Source organism: Zootoca vivipara, chromosome 5 (genome assembly GCF_963506605.1).
Source record: "Zootoca vivipara chromosome 5, rZooViv1.1, whole genome shotgun sequence".
Lineage (NCBI taxonomy): Eukaryota > Metazoa > Chordata > Lepidosauria > Squamata > Lacertidae > Zootoca > Zootoca vivipara.
This window is the reverse complement of record NC_083280.1, coordinates 57,672,738-57,695,723: the sequence shown is the minus strand read 5'-3', so window position 1 is coordinate 57,695,723 and position 22,986 is coordinate 57,672,738. Positions and strand designations below refer to the sequence as shown.

Below are 22,986 nucleotides of genomic sequence, written 5' to 3'. Positions count from 1 at the left end.
CTGGCCAATGGGATGATGCTTACCAGATGTCTCGAAAATATTGGGTAACTGGTAAGTCCTGTTGAAAAAAAATCTTGTTCATGATGGTGATAAAGTTGGGTCTGAATGTGCCTGATACTGTAGAGCATATTCTCTTTCATTGTCCACTCCACAGAATGCTGCGTGAACGTGTGTTGTCCCCCCTTCTGGGTGCTCTGACACCGCAGCATGGTGGAAATGTTGGATTCTGCCTGTCTGACATTGACCATTAGGTGACTGCGGGAGTAGCTGAGTTCTTGGCAGCAGTGTCTTAAGGAGTAGTTAAATAGGAAGAAATCTCAGTTTATGCACACACACACACACACACACACACACACACAATTAGTGTATGCAGTTTACTGTTGCCTCTTTGTATGCATTTTAAATACTTTTGTATGTGACTCTTTTTCTTGCGGCTCTGTTTGTAAAATGCCTGATAAAGGTTTGATAGTCAGTATATATATGTGTATATATATGTGTGTGTATATATATAGTGTGTGTGTGTGTGTGTGTGTGTGTGTGTTTAATTGCCAGTGGTAGCAAGTGTGGCTTTGAATCTGTATGTTTCAAAGCCTCGTAGATCTTCAGCATTGTCCACCTGGAATAGCAAATAATTACCACCAGCACCAACACACACACACACACACAGCAAAAAAAACCCTTCCACCCTAGATAGCATGAGACAGCTTTCGATATCACAGTGGTTCCTTTGCTCTACTCCTGCCCGGCCCCAAGTTAGGATTGTTCTGCCCTACTCGCAAACTAGCTTTGTGCTGATGATTGTAGCATTCATGAAAAACTTTTGTTGTTGTGATGTAACAATTTGTAGGGCATCCTCTTTTCTCTATACAGTCATACCTCGCTTTAAGTATGCCTCGGTTTGAGTATTTTCAGTTTAAGTACTCCGTGGACCCGTCTGGAACGGATTAATCCACTTTCCATATACTTTCAATGGGAAAGTTACAGGTAGGTAGCCGTGTTGGTCTGACGCAGTCAAAACAAAATTAAAAAATCCTTCCAGTAGCACCTTAGAGACCAACTAAATTTGTCATAGGTATGAGCTTTCGTGTGCATGCACACTTCTTCAGATACTTCTTTCAATGGGAAAGTTCGCTTTAGGTTAAGTACGCTTCAGGTTAAGTACGGACTTCCAGAACCAATTACACTCATACCTCGGGTTAAGTACGCTTCAGGTTGAGTACTCCGCGGACCTGTCTGGAACAGATTAATCCACTTTCCATTACTTTCAATGGGAAAGTTCGCTTCAGGTTAAGTACGCTTCAGTTTAAGTACTCCACAGACCGTTTGGAACGGATTAATCCACTTTCCATTACTTTCAATGGGAAAGTTCACTTCAGGTTAAGTACGCTTCAGGTTAAGTACAGACTTCCGGAACCAATTGTGTTTGTAAACCGAGGTACCACTGTAGTTGGGGGCGTTATTTCTACAGTTTTCTAGCTAAGGCTTTCAATGCTGTGATGAACTGAATGATTAAGCTTCTCGTGTTTAGCCTCCCTTTCAAGAAGCCATAAAACAGAGACCTTTATCTTTGAGCCAGCAAACCAGGGACAATGGAAAAACATGAAAAGGAAATGTTTCAAGTTAACCTCAAAGGAAAATAGGAGCCAATTTGATTGTAACTTGGATTCACGAACACCTACAATGATGAAACTCTAGGTCCCCCTTGGTTATTATATTTGTTTAACAAAATTTATATACCGCTTGATTGTAATAAAACCTCTAAGTGGTTTGCAAATATATAAAACAAAGCATTAAATTTCTTGATTAAAAAAATAGATAGCTGGTATTTCAAACCAATCAAAAGATTATTAAAAACTGTATAGGGATAAAGCACATAAGGAGATAAAACATCCTGTCAATAGGCAGGGAGTTCCAAAGTGTAGGTCCTGCTACACATTGATTTCTTACAAGCGTGGACAAAGTATTATGTTGCATCTATAACAGTACTCGTTCTGCATACTGAAGCGGCTGAGTGGACATTTATAGGGAAAAATGATCCCTGCAAATAAACTGGCCCCAAGGTGTTACGTGCTTTATATACTAATAGTAACACCCTGACCTTGGCCCAGTAGCAAATGAGCAACCACTACAGATCTCTTAGCAGAGGTGTTATGTGCTGGCAGGGTCTCATTCTTGTGTGCTGCAACATTCTGCACTAACTGCAGCTTCCAGATCAAACACAAGGGAACTCCCACACAGAGTGCTTTGTTACTACAATCCTGAAGTCATAACTATAACGGCATGTAGCTAGAGTTAAATATAAATAAGGGTTATATGAAATATTTGAGCAATGGGTATGTTTACAACGTTGAAATCAGTTCTGGCTTTTTCCACTGGGAGAGCTGCCTTAATACCAATTTCATATAATGTGCCTTCAGAGAACTCGCGAGAAGGTGGCGGTTGAGTTTTGTGTAGAAGTTTGATCCATGATATAGGTCTGTTACAGCAGTACTTTTACTCTACAAATGCTCAGGCTGTATAAAATTTAAGCGTCTGTTCCAGATCTCTAAACCTGTCTGCATTAGTTTTGTGCTGCCCCCATCACAGTGTCCCCAACACTTGTTTCTGGGTTTCTGCTGCTGTTGTAGTGCACTGTTGTCATTCAGTTGGATTGCAATTTAACTTCCTAAGGAGACGGCCACACAGGGTGACAGAAGAAGCTATGGAAAAACTTGGCGTAGTGGAGATAGGAGACAGGAGATAGCAGAAAGCAGCTTCCAAGGCGGTTGTGCAGTGGGTCAGATCCCAGTGGTTTGGGACCAAAACCAGACCAGAAGTTGTTGTTGCTAAACACGGTTTCACCAGTAACATCTACTGATACAAAATGTGTGGAATGACATCATCCTCACCCTGCAAAAATGCTGCAGAAAGGGGACAAAGAAACCCTTCACAAGATGTTTTCACCACATGCATCTTGTGTCATTGGGCACTATGGGAGATAGAGGAGGAGAAACATGAAGCTGCAGTTTCAGTGGCAACCACACTCTGCCACACTGGTCTGGTTCACACATAATGCTAAGCCATGGTTTATGAAACTAGTTTAATAAACTATGGTTTGGTGTTATGTGTGAACCAGGCTAATGTTGAGTTCTTATTGTTTGAAAATTAAAATACTTTAACATAGCAGGCTCAAAGTTTAAGCCCCATTGCAGAACATTTCTCATAGAGAGTCCTTGAATCATGTTTTTTGTTGTTGTTGTTTAGTCGTTCAGTCGTGTCCGACTCTTCGTGACCCCATGGACCAGAGCACGCCAGGCACCCCTGTCTTTCACTGCCTCCCGCAGTTTGGTCAGGCTCATGTTGGTGGCTTTGAGAACACTATCCAACCATCTCATCCTCTGTCGTCCCCTTCTCCTTGTGCCCTCCATCTTTCCCAACATCAGGGTCTTTTCCAGGGAGTCTTCTTTTCTCATGATGTGGCCAAAGTATGGTTTTTATGACATAGGAATTTTCCCTTTGCTCAAGTTTATCAATGTGTTCCAGTTTACCACAGGGGACCGTATTCACAAGAGGGTATCACTATAGCTCTGGAGGCAATGGTGGTGTGTATCTGTCTTGAGTGACTCATAAATTGGCAGTATCGTTCTTACAAATGGGGCTGAGTTGCTTTAAAAGTAGGTTTGCATGCCACATGGTGCATTTACTGTGTTTTTAGATGGTTCACATTAGTAGGCTCTTAGTCTAATATCCTGTAGCTTTGACTCAATGTGTGTGGCTTTAATTTACCTGACTAAAACAATAAAACCTCAGCTCTCCAGAACACACATATGCAACCATCAAGAATAATTAGGAGGTCTTGTCATCCTCCCTACCAGCTGTCCAACACTAATCTGCTGACTCACACTCCTGGCACAAATTAGTATTAGGTGTGCAAACAAGCTAACACAGCTGTTCATGACTATTAGGCGCTTAACACTTTCATTGCCTGAATAATTCACCATTTATACAGCTTCTGGTATCCTCCTTAGTTCTTCAATTTGAGTGGTCGTTATTTATACATCACCATCAATGTGTCTGGTGGTACTTTGCAGAGGACAAGGCCCCTGCCCTAAGTTGCTTACAGTCTAAAATTTGACACAGAGGAAATACAGTGGTACCTTGGTCTTAACCTGAGGTACCACTTTAGCTAATGGGGCCTCACGCTGCCGCCGCTGTGCAATTTCTGTTCTCATCCTGAAGCAAAGTTCAGCAAAGGTACTATTTCTGGGTTAGTAGAGTCTGTAACCTGAAGCGTCTGTAACCCGAGGTACCACTGTAGAAGAAAGAGGAAGCAGCGGGTAAAAGGAAAAAGATGATATGATGATTCAAATTACATGCATTTTGACTTATAGGCTTAGAAACTAAGGCTGATAGCACATGTACATCATACATTTAAATCACACAACTTCCCCCAAAATAAACCGCAGAACTATAGTTTAAGGGTCCTGGGTGTTGCAGCTCTGTGGGGTGTTAACTACAGTTCCAGAGATTGGTGTGGGGGACCTTCTGTAGGCAAGGCAGTTGCTTTCCCATCGACCTACAGCCCTTCTCCCATGTGTGCTAGAGCTCTGGGACCACAGGGGAAAATGTGCCCTGCTGCCTGTAAAGGGAAAGGTAAAGGGGCCCCTGACCATCAGGTCCAGTCATGTCCGACTCTGGGGTTGCGGCGCTCATCTCGCTCTATAGGCCGAGGGAGCCAGCGTTTGTCCACAGACAGCTTCCGGGTCATGTGGCCAGCATGACAAAGCTGCTTCTGGCGAACCAGAGCAGCGCATGGAAACGCTGTTTACCTTCCCGCCGGAGCGGTCCCTATTTATCTACTTGCACTTTGATGTGCTTTCGAACTGCTAGGTGTGCAGGAGCTGGGACCGAGCAACGGGAGTTCACCCCATTGCAGGGATTCGAACCGCCGACCTTCTGATCAGCAAGCCCTAGACTCTGTGGTCTAGCACAGCGCCACCTGGGTCCCTGCCCTGCTGCCTGAGGATTAAGGAAACCAAACAAACAGGAAGGTTGAAAGGTTTGGGAGAAGTGCTAAGCACTGTAGCGCCCTAGGCACCATGCTGGAGAAGCCAGGAGGACTGCAGGTAACATTGCACTGCCTTTTTAAAAACAGAAAAGAAGGACCCATAACTGCCCACAACAGTATTTTCCTTTAACAAGTATTTTCCTACAAAAAAAGATTCACAGAATAAGGACCAGCTGCCTGACAATGTTTGCTTTGTAAAAGAGATTGCTTTTCTACAGCATGATCAAAAAGCCAAATTGGGGAAGGCAACAAAGTTGGTTCGAGGCATGGCTAGTTTATTTCGGAAAACCCGCCTCCCCCCAAATAAAAAAAAAAATAGCATGGGCATATTTGGGATATATGAAACTTTGAAGAGCTGAGTGGTGGGGAAAGCATGTTGCGACCTTTATGTCTTTTCCCCTTTGTATCTTACTGCATCAACAAATTGTGTAAATTGTGCAGTTGTTAATATATACACATACAGACACATATTTTACTAATGGAAGCATTTCTTTTTGTCTCAGCTATTTTGTTCTCACAGGTTTCCCTATGCATTAGACTTTCATGTCTTTTTTCATTAGCTTTAAAGTATTCCTTCAACTGGGATAATAGCAAAACCCTATCTCCATCCAATTGCAATTTGAGCTGTTCTCTGTGGGTTGCATATATTTCCAGTTTGTTGCTTGGAGAGTTAGAAACACCACTCTAGATATTCTTAATGAGAGATTCATGCCTTATTCCCTAAACAATACAATGAAAATGTTCCCAGAGTATGAAAAGTGAGCAGTGTGATCTCAGCTTTTTAAGCACCCCTTTCTCTGTTTTGTGTGTGGCTGTGAGTTTCCTGTAAATTATTTGCAACATACTCTACAGTAAATAATTGACAGCTGTTTGTGCTTTATTTTGGCTCTTTATATGAAAGGAAGAGCCAGATTTGGGTCCATTTTTGAAAGATTTAATTGATAAAAGAAAATATTTATCAAATGTAGCTCCAAAAATTACTCAGTGTTTTCACATATTTGCCAGATAAATGGCACAGACTGTGGGGTTTGATTTTTGCTTGTGTTTGCAACTAACACTTTAAATTGCCATAGCTAGTAACTACAGCACAGTCTGTCTCTGCGTAATTTTTTTTAAAATGGTAAATCTCGACTATTCTGCTCTAAGGTGGTTAATCAACTCCTGGATAGGGAACTGGCATTGCTTTATAACTCAGTGAATATACATGTTCCTTACTCTCTCCCCTTGTGAGATCTATTCCTTGGGGAACAGTTTTAACAACTTGCTAGACTGGGTGAGATACAAATACAAGATTCTCTGGCTAACAACTCAAATATAGATATTTCTTCACTAAAATAGGAGCTCCAACCTGTACATGTGCTTCAATACAGTTTTGCTATTGTGTTTATAACTAGTGGGTGATATTTTGGAAGTGTCAAATATTAGGGATGCAGTTTGTAATTGGTTAATTGACAGGTTCAGGGATGTCAGACTGTCATTATCCCACAGTTCCCTGTCTGGAAACACTTGCCACTTTCAAAGATTCCCCCCCCCCCAAATGTTCATTTGCGGTGTGTGTGTGTGTGTGTGTGTGTGTGTACCTTGCCATTTAGCACTGTTTTGTTGACTAAGTTACAGCACTGTCCCTGTGGTTTTGTATTTGGTCCCTATTTTCTATCTCGCAGCATATGTATTCTTCTGCCTGTCTTTTCCCAGTGAAACTCATTTCTCTATGCCTCTGTGCCCAAACCCCGTTACCTTTTACTGATCTGTGAATAAGACGTGGATTGTGGAATCTTAATATTAGACTTACATAGGAGACAGGAAAGTGAACGATTACATGGAATCGGGGCTCCAGCTGAGTGGCTCCAGATAACTTGAACCAGTCCTGATTGCAGAGCAAAAGCACCAGAATTTAATAGAAATCACAGCTGGAAAGGACTCCTATTGCCAAGCAGAATGAGCTTCAACATAGAGAGGTTTTTTTTTAGTTTTATTTTAGCTTAGCTGCTGTAATTAAGGGGCAACGTTCTAATTCCATTACCAGGACGTTCATTGAACCAGTAAGTGACTCCTTGTGGCTCCCACTGGGATAATTCTAATGAAAGAGATAATAAATTAGATATGTTTCAGAAACGGGAGTGGGGGAGAAGGAGAGAAAAAGGAAAGCTAATGTAGTTTTCAGTTATCAAGAGATAACAACGTATGTTACAGGGAAACTTTGAGATCTTTGTTACAGAGATAATAACACAGAAATGTATGAACTAACATGTTAGATCCCCAGCAAGTTATCATACAACAGAGGTCACCATCCTGGCGCCAATGGGTGCCATGATGCCCATGAATGCTTTCACTGGTAACCCTCGTCAGGTTCTCAAGACCCTGGGCTTTCATTTTAAACCTCACTAGCCCTCCTAGAAAGTTAGTTATGGGACAAAATGTGCAGCTATCTGCTTCTGTGAACTGAGAGTGTGTTGTGGCCACCTTGTAAAGTTTGCCTGGTGTTGAGGAATGCTCCCTGTTATTAGACAGCAACACCATCAGATGCCACATATAAGGCTGATTGCAGTCTTATCCATGTACAGTAGTTCATTTCAGCCAACTTCAAGAAAATAGATTCGAATAGGTATCATACGAACTGAATGTCATTTTCAATTCCCCATCAAGTTTTCACTGGTAGTTTGTGAATCTTGAAAATATGCATGCCCATGCCCATCTCAGGCCAGGACCTATCAAATTCCATAAATGAAGCTTGCACAAACTTCCCCTTTCTTGCTGCTTTTGTTGTAAGGCAGATGCCTTGTTGAGAGGCTGTCATGTTTATTAGCCCAACAGTACAGTTCATCTCAAATAGTACGGTCATTCCCTCCACATGGATACACATTGACAAGCTGGGCTTACGAAAAGGATATAGGGGGTCAACCACATTTGTGTGCGCGTGTGCACACTCACAAACACACAAATAATTATGTGTGCACAAACTAACAAGACAGGCTTGGGAGAGGGGGGATGTATATTTGTAGTAGCCTAGAATAGAAAATAGAATAGAATAGAATAGAAACAGCGGGACGCGGGTGGCACTGTGGGTTAAACCACAGAGCCTAGGGCTTGCAGATCAGAAGGTCGGCGGTTCGAATCTCTGCGATGGGGAGAGCTCCCGTTGCTTGGTCCCAGCTCCTGCACACCTAGCAGTTCAAAAGCACGTCAAAGTGCAAGTAGATAAAAAAGTACCTCTACAACAGGAAGGTAAATGGCATTTTCGTGTGCTGCTCTGGTTCGCCAGAAGCGGCTTTGTCATGCTGGCCACATGACCTGGAAGCTGTACACCGGCTCCCTTGGCCAATAACACGAGATGAGCACCGCAACCCCAGAGTCGGTCACGACTGGACCTAATGGTCAGGGGTCACTTTACCTTTACCTTTTAGAATAGAAATACCTGTGAACCTTGCAGTTGGTTACAGAAAGTGAGAAACATAAGCCATGGAATTTTGGGTGGTATCTCATGAACAATGATGGCATCGATGCTTTTGAACAGTTAATTTTTGAAGCATCTCTAAACGTACCTATAAGCCTGTTGCTAGTGTTGAATGAGCTGCACACTAAAAAGGCGTCACAGAGAGGGGCAACTAGGATTGGCATTGATGGCATGGTTTGTTGTTTGTGCTCCCAATCAGCATGGAAAATCTTCTGGAGGAGATGGAGATGGGAGTGGCAACTACACAATACTTTTTCTTGTCTTGGACTTGAAATCACTCTCAACTGAATGATCCTGTGTGGACTGTGGGGGTGGAGGACTTTGGGTGAGTCTGGGGTCTTGCAATCTTTCTTTCACAGTAGCCCCAATAGTGCTTAACAGTCTTGGTGGATCACCATTCATTCATTGGCATGATATTTGTTCACCTAACCTTCCTTTCTTCCCTTGCCAAGAAGCCCTATAGGGCAACTTTGGAGATCATGTTTTCTCTGTGTTAAATGTATGTCTGGAAGATGCCAGTGTAACCACACTGCAATGAAATGCCTGGATCAAGCCTTCAATGAACTACTGAAACATGTTTGCGAAATCAGTTTGGCTTTATAGCAACAGTGTGTCTTTTATGAAGCGTGCTCTATGTTCTTGGCAATTATTTTCCCCAGTGGGTTTCTTAGAGTTGCATAGTATACAATCTTGTGCTGTGGAAATGAAATGTTGGTATATGGGCCGGTTAGGAAGCTATTAATTTGTAATCACAGGTAGTCTTGTTAGGAAAGAGGATAACATGATTAAAAGCAGTTTAGAGAACAAGGAAGTGAAGAGGCTAATGATATCACACTGTTTTCTGGTGGCAGTGACACAGCATCACTGCTTCAAGGGTGTGGGGCTACATTTATGAAATAATAATAATAATAATAATAATAATAATAATAATAATACATGCAGTGCTGCAAACAATATTGGAAGGACCTTTGCAGAAGGATCCATGACAGCAAAGTTATGTTTCAGGCATTGCTTTTCTTTTATTTCTCCTCTCCCTCTCTTACTTTTTAATAGGCACACAAGCATCCTCTGGAAGCAACAGAAAACAGTGCATAAGAGACAGACACTATGAAACAGCACGTGCCTCCTTTCTGGAGCAATCGTCCAAGAAAGAACTCCTGGTGGAAGGTGGGATTTCTTTGAAAGATAAACATCAACCCAAAGCCACTTCAGAGTCCAAAGAGAGTCACACCCAAAGCTTTCTGAAACCAAAAACATCTTTTTCTGATCACGGGTATCATATAAAGGCTTTATCGAAAAGGGCACTGGGAGAAAATGATATCCACAGACAAGATCCATTCCCAAAAGGTAGGCTGCAAATCTTTCATTGGCTATTAGGAATCTAGCTTTTGTGGCATGTTAAAATGTGATCAGAGTAAAAGGTGCAGAGCTGTTAATGAGCAGCTTGTTTGCAGCTGCTGCTGCTGCTGCTGCTGCTGCTGTTTAAAGTAGGAAAATAGTTTGGAGAGCAACTGGCTTCACTTAATGCATTTGTATAAATTCTCAATATTGCCCATGGCCTATTGAGACCAAATAAGAAGAAATAAGACAAGATAGTTAGAACACACATAATGCATTTTGATGTCCCATGTTTCTGTATTGAATCCCCAAACATGCATACTTTAGCACAGCCAGTGTGGCCATGTTCAGGGATGGTGAGAGCCGCAGTCCAATAACAACTGGAGGACTACAAGTTCCCCATCCCTGTAAATGCTTGTTGTTGGGATACAACTCAGCTTGTACTATAGGCTGATAGAGGGATACTCTCAGAGTTGCTGACCTCATTTCCCACTCCCTTCTGCTTTATCCATATATTTTACCCTCATTTTGTATCCACTGAAAAATTGCCCAGTGGACAAACTATTTTTATTGTAGACAGTTGAGAGAGATAAATTAGGGATTATTCTAATTCCATTGTCTTGAAATTATCTTGATAACACCAACTTCATGTATTTTTCTCTTCATACCAATATATATATAAATTATGCCCATCTCACCTCTCTGGCATCCTAGAATTCCTGAATCAAGAGGACCTCCCTGCCCAGCAGCTCCAGGTCACATAATGTATTTCCCTACCATTGCAGCATTAGGGACAGATCTTTGTGTACAATGGAAATATATGCACAATAATTGGTACATGGGCACTGTGCTCACCAACTACAACCACAGCCTCCATGGAGCTTTTGGTCTGGAAAAAATATCTGAAACTAATGTTCAGTTTTTCAATTTACCTTGCAAACCCCTCTTCAGGGAAAACAATCAATATGGGAGAGGATTTGCAACTTGGTAAAACAGGTGCAGAAAACAACTTTATATTTTGATTTGTTTGTTTGTTTAGAAAAAAAAGAGTATCAAGCTTCTGCCATGACACAAGGAAAAAGTATTTTCTCTTTACTGCAATTGATCATTTGAAACAATCTGAAATAGGATTTCTTCTCAGATATTTAATATCTCGAATCATACCATTTGACAGGAAACACAAGCTTATTGTCACTCTTGTAAGAGGGGCACGTTTCTGTGTTCTTCAGAAGGATAATTTGCCATTTTGGATTAATTCTGTATTTTTAGCTTGTAAAATGCTGAAAACATCTATTCGCATTTTGGGCAAAAACTCCTTTTTGGGATTATAAATTATGCAAGAAATATTGATTGTCAAAGAGCAATCAATCAAGCTTGATTATAAAGGAGGAAAACATTTTATTAAAAAAAACCTTCTAGATTGATTACATTTTTAATGAACTGAAATCATATTTTAGCATTTTGTTTATTAGTTTCTCATCTTATAGTAATTGCAGTAAAATAAGGACGCAGGTGGCGCCGACGGGGTGAGCTCCCGTTGTTCGGTCCCAGCTCCTGCCCACCTAGCAGTTCAAAAGCACATCAAAGTGCAAGTAGATAAATAGGTACTGCTCCGGCGGGAAGGTATACGGTGTTTCCGTGCGCTGCTCTGGTTCGCCAGAAGCAGCTTTGTCATGCTGGCCACATGACCTGGAAGCTGTCTGCGGTCAAACGCCGGCTCCCTTGGCCAGTAAAGCAAGATGAGCACTGTAACCCCAGAGTCGTCTGCGACTGGACCTAATGGTCAGGGGTACCTTTACTTTTGCCTTTTAAGGACTTGAATGTGCAGATCAATACAGGAACAATGAAAAAAAAAAGACCAACAGCCGCAAGACTGAAGGGAAAAGAACTCAAATTACTTGAGGAACAATACAATATACATATTTTGTTGTAGTCCATCATCAGTGCCGTAAATCTCAGTTGGTTCAAAGTGTATGAGCTCTTGAGAGTCATGCAGCAAAGGTTGTGCACCTGTGAGCTGAGCTTTCTGACTTTAGTTCTCCCCCATCCATGAACTCACTAAGTAGCCTTAGGCTAGCCACTTTTCTCCAGTTGTTCCTCTCTGCCCCTCTCCCTGCACCATCTGCAGTATGGTGGTACTAAAAATAGTAATTCTGGTATGATGCTATTGTACTTTACAGAGTGGTTGTAAAGATTTCTGAGATAATCAGTGTGAAGTGCTTTGAATACTCCAGGAGCATCATATAATGTAAATGATAGGAAATTATAATTATCAATTAGAGCAACATATATTTCCCTCCACCTGTTCTGAAAAGCAATATATTAGGCAGCAGCCTCAGGCCACCAGGATCATGCAGTGGAGTGAGGTGGAACCAAGGTCGTAAATGGAAAGCAGTTTGCATTCAGATGGCGGAGGTGGTGGGAAAATGTGTTTATCAGGATAAATTCTCATCAAAATGCTGAAGAATATATAACTCGACGGTTTTGTTTCAGAAACCACCCTCCAGAAGCAAAGAAAGACCCAAATTCAAATTAGCTGCTCCCCCTTAATAAACATCTATCTCTTTCTTCAGGTGATTACAAATTCTGTGGCTTGGCTATCAAGCTGAAGGAGCATCAGGAAAGTGAGATGAACAAGACGATCGAGAGGGTAACAACCTCCACAGCTCATGAGCCAGATGTTACTCATGAGAAACATGAAGCCCTCCAGCAGCCAGAGGTCTGCTCTGAGCCTGAGAACATTCCTGAAAACCCACTGACTCTCAGGGTAAAATATCAGGATGTTTTCTCTGTTAACTCTCAGTCCTGTGATGGTTATTTTCCTGGGAACTCAATGGGGGCAGAAAGTCACATTTTCTTTTTTCTTTTTCTTTTCTTACTTTATCAACGGAACAATGAGGTCACTTGAAGCTGCTCTTCATTGTTGAATAATCATTTTGATTGCCTGATTTGTTGAATATGAGCAACTTCAAAAATTCCCCACTGTCCCTCTAGAAGCCCCTGCTATACACACACATTTTTGCTCACCTTTCCATCAGTTCCTTCCCCTCACATTTACTGATCCAATGGCCAGAGGTGTAGCTGTATTCGTCTGCTGCAGCAAAATGAAGATTCTTGTGCCCTAAAAGACTATGGGTCCTCCAAGGTGAGGACAATGCACCCTGCTTTTCTCTCCACAGCTGTCTGAGCACCTCCACAATACCTCTCTCACAGTTTACCCCAGAGCCATCAAACCTAAGTCCCGAAGGCACCAAGGGAGATCTGATGAGATGGGAGCAGAACCCACCTTTGAGGCAGAGGGCTAGGTTGCTTGCTAAGGAGCAGAACCATTTGCTGCACTACGTTGAGCCTGCCACATTCCTTTATATAGGAAAGCAAGGGGTGTGCCATTGTGTACCCAAGCGTTGGATCAGCTATGTGCCCTGCTGTCCCTTAGACCAGTTATGTGCATATGTATTGCACCAATCTAAACAGTAAAGACTTTGGAAAGAATCCTTCTCCGAGTTCTCGTTCTTCAGCAACTGGGAGCCAGGACAGTAACCTTAATAAAGGGATACTATGTTTTTATGGGCTAGACTGGCAGAATGTTATGAACCTAAATCTGAACAGTAAGGGTTAAATGTTGGTTAATCTACTACTGATAACACCATTCTGGTGTCCCTTTTTAACACTGAGCATGTTAAAAAGCTATTCACGACCCACCATGAAAGTGACATTTCTGTTACCCTGAGAACTGAGTCTGATGTGAACAAGGACAGCACATTAAACAACAACAGAAGTGTGTTAATGGTTAGGAGTAAACAGCCTAGGCAGCAGAAAAATATTTAATAAACAATTAAATGAAGTGGCCAAGAGTATACTGCACTTTTTTATTCTTTCTTTCTTTCTTTCCAAGCACATAGTGATAAATGGATTCTGCTGCTTTTTTACCCATTGAGGCACAGCAGATGCACTTATCCTGAATCCATATATCTTGGATGTCTAAGGAAGCCATTAATTGTGTCCTTTGGTTTTCCTATTTGGACACTTAGGCCAAAAAGGAATTCTAAAGTACAGAGGCGCTGGTAACTGCAAAAATGAGACGTGTGTTTGCAAGAATAGCCACTCCTGCTTAATGTAGCAGTTTTTCAAACATGTCACCAATTTGTTGTTGTGTTAATACTTTTATAACGCTCTTCCATTTTTACTAATATGGCATAAAGGTAAAGGTAAAGGGACCCCTGACCATTAGGTCCAGTCGTGACTGACTCTGGGGTTGCGCGCTCATCTCGCATTATTGGCCGAGGGAGCCGGCGTATAGCTTCCAGGTCATGTGGCCAGCATGACAAAGCCGATTCTGGCAAACCAGAGCAGCACATGGAAACGCCGTTTACCTTCCCGCTGTAGCGGTTCCTATTTATCTACTTGCATTTTGACGTGCTTTTGAACTGCTAGGTTGGCAGGCATAGAACCACACCATAGAACCACACAACACCCATACCAGCACAATAAACACACTAGACAGGGTGCAGGAAAGGGATGAAGAGGGCAAAGGCTGCAGGCAATCCATTTCAAGGCCAATTATACTGTGTAAGCTATGTATAAGAAGACAGATCCTTGATCCATTGGTGGATAGGTGGGATTTTCCTGTGCTGCAGAAAGGTGAGCTTGTAAACAAAAGGGCACATGACTGCCATTTCCTCCGTTGAGGCATGAGGTCCTACGCTGTTGTGAGACATCTTATCATGCCCATATTATGTGATAGTTTCCATGGTTGTTGGAGGCAAAACTAAACACTTGAGAAACAGGACTTTCATTAAGTTGGTTCCGAGGAACTAATTGATAATGCCCTCTCTGTTTCTCACTCCACTCTGTTTCTCACTTTCTTTTAGGAGGCGCTAGAAGTTCACAAGCCTCACTTTATTTCCCGCTCACAAGAACGCCTAAAGAAACTCAAACACATGGTACAGCTGAGGAAAACCCAGCAGGGTGATGCTTCAAGAAAGAAACAAGGGCCTGCTCTTTCTCGCAAACTTTCCGCGTCTTCCATTACGAGTAAGAAGAAACAGTATACAATTCCTCATCCTCTCAGTGGTAAGTTCACCTGTGGCACTTTAACCAAATTATCACAGTTTTTGCTAGAATATGCAGTCTTCCTTTGTTAATGTTTGGTGCTTCAGCCTGGAGATAGTCTTTCATACTGATTCCTGCATGGATGTAATTTCTGGTGAAGCTAAATGCCATCTTCATGTATCAATATATAATTCTCCAAAAGCCTTTGCCATTGTATCAGTTCAATTCACTCCGATCTCCCCAGTTATACTACACAAAAGGGGCAAATCATTGCACCACACAGGATATCTTCAAGGAGAAGTAAGCTTTATTTCTGCAAACTATACCACAATGTTTGCAACATAGATCTCATGGAAATATTTTCTCTGTCTTAGGGACAAACTCTAAAGCATAGTATGGCAGTTGCGTCACTACTTTTTCCTTAAATTAGGGATGACGAACCTGTGGTTCCCCAGGTGTTGGGCTCCAACCCCCATCAGTCCCAGTCAGGCATGATGGGTGTTGTAGTCCATGGAGGGCCATCAGTTCCCTATTCTTGCCCTAAATAATTATAGGCCTAGGGTAGGGTAGCTCATTTCTACTGAGAAAAAGAGGATCATATGGACTTTGTTTTTAAGAATCCTATGCCCGTGTGTGTGTGTGTGTGTGTGTGTGTGTGTGTGTGTGTGTACAGTATCCATTCTGATCACAGTGGGCAGATGAGATAAGCCTTACATCCTCACATGGTGCCTTCTTAACAAGAATCATACCTGCCTGTAGTTATTTAGGAAAATCAAGATTGTAGCTGTCTGTTACATATTCAGAATAATCCAGTCTGGTGTGCAACTTCTAATGACCAGTAGTCATCATTGATGTTTTGCAGTGTATAAACTCAAGAAAGCGTCAGATGTAATTGTTCAATTTCCAAGCTAAAGTAACATGCCATGTCTATTCTGTAGTTCATTTTTCGGAGGCAGAAAAATGCAAAAACTTTTTGCTAGATAAGTGGCTTCCTTTTCTTAACAGCTCAGCAAAAAGTGTGTAAGGGGGTGTACAGGGTAGAGTCCTAGGGGATTCATTGTTTCATTTTTCTCACCGTAAAATTTGAGAGCATTCTTCTGCTTTACCACAGGAAGCAGGGCAGCTACCCCCTGGTGACATTTCTCATTGTAAGCTCCCCAAATCCCTTTACTTCTGGGAACCCTGCTTTCAAAGAAAAGAAAAGAAAGATAGCAAACATAATCCAAAGTGATAGAGCCAATAGTGAAAATGCTTGCCTACTGAACTTTTCTTTCTCTGTAAAGCTTAACATTTAAAAACTTGATCTTTAAAAGGATGAATATGGTCATGCTTGAGCAATTACAGATTAGTTTAGATTATGCTTTGTCTTGTTATATATATATATATATATATATATATATATATATATATATATATTGCAATAATTTCATCTCTATACTTAATTTTTTTGTATTCCCAAAGCATGCTGCTTATTCCTGTAACTTGTAATATAAATCCCTTTTCTTTTTTTCTTTACAGCTTTGTAAGCATTATTTTGCATGTGCTATTTCTTTTCCACGATAACATGATTTCCCCCCTTACTTATCCACAAACTTGAGCACAGCTCCATTATTGCCAGCTGCATCTTCACAACAGACTTTAATTTGTACATTATTGCTATATTCCATCTTCACCATTATTCAACAGGTGGCTCTCAGTCAGGATTAAGACACCATTAATCAACTGGGAAGTTGTGTTTCTCAGACAAAAGGCAGAGTAGTTCTAAGGAAGGGACTGCCTCTTGTAGCTCGGAGAACTGGGCTTAAGCACTCTAGCCAATGTCATAGCAAATAGATGGTGGGAGTGCAGTACTAATGCTTCCTTGAAGTCTGCAGTGCCTTCCCAGACACTTTTGGCTGGCATGAGCCTTGTGGATATGTCAAGACTGGGCAGAGGAAGGGAAGAACAAAGAACTGGAGAAATTGGACCTTGAGAGAGGGACCATGGGGAATATTGACTCATACCCTAGAGATGGAGCAAGGGGACTGTCAGGGCAGAAGTCCACCTCTGTGCCATAGGAGACCTTGTACATCACAGGAACCTGACACTGCACCAGGACTGCCCCCCACCCCAAAAGCCTCCTCTGGTTAAGGAGATGCCTACAGATAGATCAGACGGCAAGCTGGCCCATTAACTCTGCCTCTGTCACAATGGACGCACCGGTGAGAACAAACTCAGCAAACCAAGCCTCTCCAAAGGATGGCTTGCTTGCTTGCTCAGTCCCATGGCTCAGGACACCAACTGCACAAAAGGAGGGCTTTGAGGGGGCATGTAAAGTGTCAAAACAATATCTTAGCTTCTGCTTACCCATGCACCTGCTGACCTATGCACTTTGTAACGTGACTAATATACGGTACCATAGCAACCCATGCATTAAAGCTTTTGGCAAACAAAAAACAAACAAAAAACCAAGCTGTGAATCAGAGTACTGCTGGCAAGTCTCCCTTAGAGGCTGTCAGTCACTCCTGATATTGAGCTTCCATGGCAGGCAATTAACTTCCTCACAGGACCCTTAACTCCACTTAGTTGCCAGGGAATCATTCCGTGAGTGGCTAGGATTTGGGTGGGATTCACTCTCAATAGTACTAGTAGGAACATATTACTCAGTCCTGTTCTAAGGAGCTCAGGGAGGCAAACATGGTGTACCTTCCCTCGTTTTATCCTCACAACCACCCTGTGAGGTAGGCTAAGAGACTCACCCAGGGTCACCCAGTAAACCTCTTGCCTGAGCAAGGATTTGAAACAGGTTTTCTGAATCTAAGTACAACACTTTGCACAGTACACATAATATTCATGATTATTATAATACAATAACAATTTGTACCACAAGTACAAATGTATGTGTACTTAAAACCATGTACCTTCTTTAAAAATACAACATTCCCTAATCTTATTTTCTTGACTTTTCATCTGTTTACAGCATCTTGACTTCAGAAACTAAAAATTATATTGAGGTAGAGGGGGGAAATATCACATTAAGTAACAGCATGCAATAATATTTTTGCCTAGATGCATTATTCTGGCAAAATGTTAGGTAATAAAAATGCAGATGTCTTTCTTACAAGCTAAGAAATTATTTTCTCAAGTGGCCACATATTAAAACTATGACAATCTGTCTACTTGTATAGTGTGAGGCAGAGGCAAAAATCATGAGTTTGGATACAGGGAAACAAGATGACTTGGGGGCATCACTATATCTCATCCTAACCCTCCCATATGAAGTTGTTCTGTCATAAAATGGAACCCATGTATGCTGTCTTTCACTCCTTGGTGGAAGTATGGGGTACATGTGTGATAAATACACAGATCCAGAGATACGTTGCACATCAAAATTGCAATCTGGGGCCCAATGAACATCCAGTGATCTGTGTCCTGTATTCTGCTTTGAATTTAAGAGTGTATGTGCATACATTGCAAAAAGTCCTGATTTCTTACTAAATTTATTTAGCCCATGTGGGTCAAACTACATAGGAATTTGACACTGAAAAAACATTGCTCCTGAAGAATATAAGGCAACTGCAAAGCTTGGAAATGAATTTTAATAAATAACTATATGCCCCCCTACAGTAAATGCAAAGGGAAGAACACCCTCCCCTTCTTTTGCTTGACTTTGTAACTTTGGTAAATCCTTGTTCATCTGTAATTCAGCACTGAAGAGAGAAAGTAGGCACTGAATCTTCATTTCTCCACTGATGAAACATGGCAGGAGAACTCCCTAAAGGAAGTAGTTTCAAGGTGCCCTTTGCTACAGTTACAAATTGATGAAAATCTAAAGATGACTTGCCTTTCATGTCCAATAAACTGTTGCTGAAAATTCGATTTAGTAAAAGTAGACATGGGGGAGTCACCTTCCTTATCACCCCAAAGAGCAGTGAGGGGTGAGGCACAGGGGCTGTTGTGGGAGAGGGAAATTGCTCTCAACTGGAAGTGTAGAAAATACCTCCTCATGATTTTGAGCAATTCCCCCTCTCACCCAGCAGCTCACCCTACCCATCCCACACTGAGGCAAAAGTTATTGTACGCGAATAAGTATACTACCCAACATAAAGTCCCTCTACAAAGTCAGATTTAAGAACCACATTAAAACCCGCATGAAAGCCATTGAGCATTACTTGCTTAGTGGCACTTACAGTTTTTGAAAGCCTCTTGCCATGGAAGAGTATCTCAAACTTTCTCATATACAAAACCTAAGGACCTAAAAGCTATTTTTATGCAAGGAAGGAATCTGAGAGAGAAAGACACACACCACTTGATTGTAAGAAAACCTCTAGGTGGTTTACAAAAACATAAAGTAAAACATTAAAACATATGCATAAAGTGTATATGGGCTTTCACAGAAACAAAATATCACACTGAAAAAGAGAAAAAAATGATTACTTTCTCATTGTGCTATTACTAAAGATAAAGTGAGTAATAAAAATGTGGTTTTAAATACATTTATTAATTACTCAAGCAACAGCAGTTTCCTTCCTGTCATGGTTATTAATGATAAATGTCTCTAGCAAGAAACTTTTTCCATAATTTATCTGCTGCACCTTATTCTTCATAAAAATATAATGTAGTCTTTGTGAGGTTTTATATGTTCTCAGAATGACAGAAACTACTATATCTATTAGGCATTTGATAAATTTCCTTAGCACTCTGCTCATCATAATCATAACTGTAGCCCTGTTGGATAGGAAATTATCACTTCCATTTTGCAACCTGGCTCAACAGCACAGTGGTTATTTCATCACTCAATCATTCATTCAGCTGTTCCATCAGTGCATAAAGATACCTATCAAGCAAATGAAGAAGCAGTTCAAGCACCTGCTGCGTGAAGAGACAAAGATTCATTAAACCATCTCTGGCTGCATGCAGAAGTGGCATGAATCAGTGCTCAGTGTTCTTCTCACACGCAAATCACTACTGTGGCCATAGAAATGAATACTTCTTCATTGACCAAGCCATAGATGTCAATTGCTAACCTTTCGACCTCAAGCTCTTCTTTTCCCTGTGTTCCCAAAGTGAAAGCTGCAGTTTTCAGGATTCTAACAAATATGGCAACATACCAACACCATATTTGGTATGATATACCTCAATTTCAAAACTTCTTCCATTCTGTCCACTTCAGGTGGACTCCCTCAAGATCACACTTTTTAAAGATTACTTAAGATGGATAACTAATACTCCACAGCAATTCATCTCTCAATAACTAGTTATGAGCTAGAGTTGCCATTCTACAATATGTCTTGAAGGATCCAGAGTCTTCATTCCATTCATTGAAGGAGTTGCTATGCATAAAAAGAGAGCTGTGCATACGGAAGGGCTTGTTCCATAAACAAAAGCTGCCCTGAGGGGAGAAGCTCATTTTGTTCACAGGGCAAACACACCACTGGTTGTGACACACCAGGAAAGAGACCTTGGGGTCATAATAGATAGCTCAGTGAAGGCGTCGACCCAGTGTGTGGCGGCTGTGGGAAAAGGCAGATACCATGCAAGGGATAATTAGGAAAGGAATTGAAAATCAAACTGTCCATATCAAAGTACTGTTATACAAATCTATTATGTGACCACATTTGGAAAGCTCACCCCCAAATGAATATTTTCAGTTTGGAAAAGGTAAAGAAGCACCCCCACCCACCCCCCCAAAAAAATATCAAGGAAAGGTTATAGCATTTATGAGGGAAAGTATGGAGAAAAGGCAAGTAATAGGCGATATGGCTGAAGTTTATAAAAGTATTTCTTTACACAATGCATAAGGGACCCAGGTGGTGCTGTGGTTAAACCACTGAGCCTAGGGCTTGCTGATCAGAAGGTCGGCGGTTCGAATCCCTGTGACGGGGTGAGCTCCCGTCGCTTGGTCCCAGCTCCTGCCAACCTAGCAGTTCGAAAGCATGTCAAAGTGCAAGTAGATAAATAGGTACCGCTACAGCAGGAAGGTAAACAGCGTTTCCGTGTGCTGCTCTGGTTCGCCAGAAGCGGCTTTGTCATGCTGGCCACATGATCTGGAAGCTGTACGCCGGCTCCCTCGGCCAATAACACGAGATGAGCGCGCAACCCCAGAGTCGGTCACGACTGGACCTAATGGTCAGGGGTCCCTTTACCTTTACCTTTACACAATGCATAGTTAAACTCTGGAACTCATTCCCGCAGCAGCCATGAACTTGGGTAGCTGTAAAAGACGATCGTACAAATTCATGGAGGACAAGGCTATCCATAGCAACTAGCTACAATTACAATTACTATGTTCTCCTTCCACTGTTGGAGGCAATATGCCTCTCAGTACCAGTTGCTGGAAATCACAGCTGGGCATAGTGCTGTATGGTTCATGTCCTGCTTATGGGCTAGAAAAAGAGGGGCTGGAACTCACCATGAACACCTCCCTTGTTATCTTATAATGGCAACGGTGCCCACCTGAGATTTCCAGAACTCAGTTCCAGTGAGTTCCAGCTGGAAAAAAAAAGCCCTGGGCTTCCCATAGACATGTGGTTAGCTGCTGTGAGAGCAGGATGCTGGACTAGATGGGCCATAGGCCTGATTTAGCAGATTCTTCTTATGGTCTTATACTTCTTCACATCTAACTTTTAGAGAAAACTCCATTCTGTGAATCCCCAAACTTGGGATTTTGAATGGTTTTTTGAAACATGTTGATGTGTCCTGTGTCTTTTTTTTTTAATGCAGTAAGCCTCCCCTTAGCATAGCTATATTATTCTTTTATATTAGCTCTGGCTACTCGTCTGGGAAATGGGAGGCAATAGTTTCGTGATCTCACTTCTACTCTGCCTGCTGAGCTGAAACGAACAGGATAACCCTGAAGTCTCCTCTCGCTCCCCCAGTGTTCTTGGAAGCGAATGTCCTGCTGTAGAAATTCTACACCTTGGTAGTATTGAATTGTGACATTTTAGATATAAACATTTGAGATCATGAAGCTGAGAAGGCACTTGAATGCGAACAGGGCCAATCTTCTTCAGCAGCATGAACCATTTAGGAAAGAGAGAGAATGTGCCCTGTGTTGACGCCGCTTGTTCTTAAGTCTTTATCCGTATCCAGCCCTTGTGTAGATTTTCACTGCAACTCGGGGAAAACTTCAAGGACAGGGCCAAGTATGATTTGTCTGCAGGTTTCTTAGTCACTGGGGAGCTATATGTTATTTCAAAACAATAGCTGTAATATCAGTATTTGAAAAACAGAAAATCCCTCCACAACAGAGTGAGGTGATGGAAACATCCTCATTCCACTTACTGTATAATTTACATTTTTTTTTAAAAAAAATACAGGCCTGTATCTTCTTCACCATGTATCCTTCTGATTTATACTGAAGAATATGTTTTCTACCATTTCCCCAATTACTTCGTTAAAGGTTTTGTTAAAGCATATCCTCTTAAGAACTTGATGTCGTTGTTAGTGAAAAATGGTGTAACACGACAAGCTTGTGAACCATTGAAGGGATGGATTTTTATTTTTGTATTTTTATGTTGTGGACTGCCTGTGATCTTCAGGTAAAGGGCGGTATACAAATCTTTTTTTAAAAATCCAAATAATTTTCATTGGTTTTCATGTAAATACAAGAACATGTAACTACAGTGACTTGTCCAGGGGTACATTCTTATTAAGTTTCATGTGCCGTATACAGTACACAAGAAATTTGTTTATTTATGCATTGCCAGTTCAAGTATCCTCTCCACAGAGATTCTTGTGTTGTGGGTGCAATAAAAGTATCTCCTGTCTCTTTATAAAGGAAAAGAATGGAAGCCAAATCTCGCCCAAAGTGTTGAAGTGCTTTTAATTACCATATTGGCCCGAATATAAGCCGCACCTGAATATAAGCCACACCTTTAAAATTGGAGGGGAGGGGAGAGAGAAAATACCCAAATATAAACCACTCCCTTTCTCGCTGCTCCTGGCTGCATACTGGGGGAGGGGGCCACACATTGCTGGCAGCCTTTCCCCTTCCTCACTCTCTCCCTTCCCGGGCTTGGGGGATAGGATGGGGGACTACGTGTGGGGCAGGGGCCGCTTTGCCGCACTCCTGGCGCTGTTTGCCCCACACTCCTGGCTGCATACCATAAGGTCA

General features: G+C 41.7%; 1 protein-coding gene across 1 annotated transcript in view; it reads left to right on the top strand.

Moving 5' to 3' along the window:
• C5H10orf90 (chromosome 5 C10orf90 homolog) overlaps positions 1-22,986 on the top strand; it is a 93,525-nt gene that overhangs the window by 51,504 nt on the left and 19,035 nt on the right. The window contains exons 4-6 of the mRNA XM_035137979.2: positions 9,555-9,848; positions 12,413-12,606; positions 14,711-14,912. Coding sequence (XP_034993870.1) covers positions 9,555-9,848; positions 12,413-12,606; positions 14,711-14,912 — 690 coding nt within the window. The remainder of the gene's footprint in view (positions 1-9,554; positions 9,849-12,412; positions 12,607-14,710; positions 14,913-22,986) is intronic.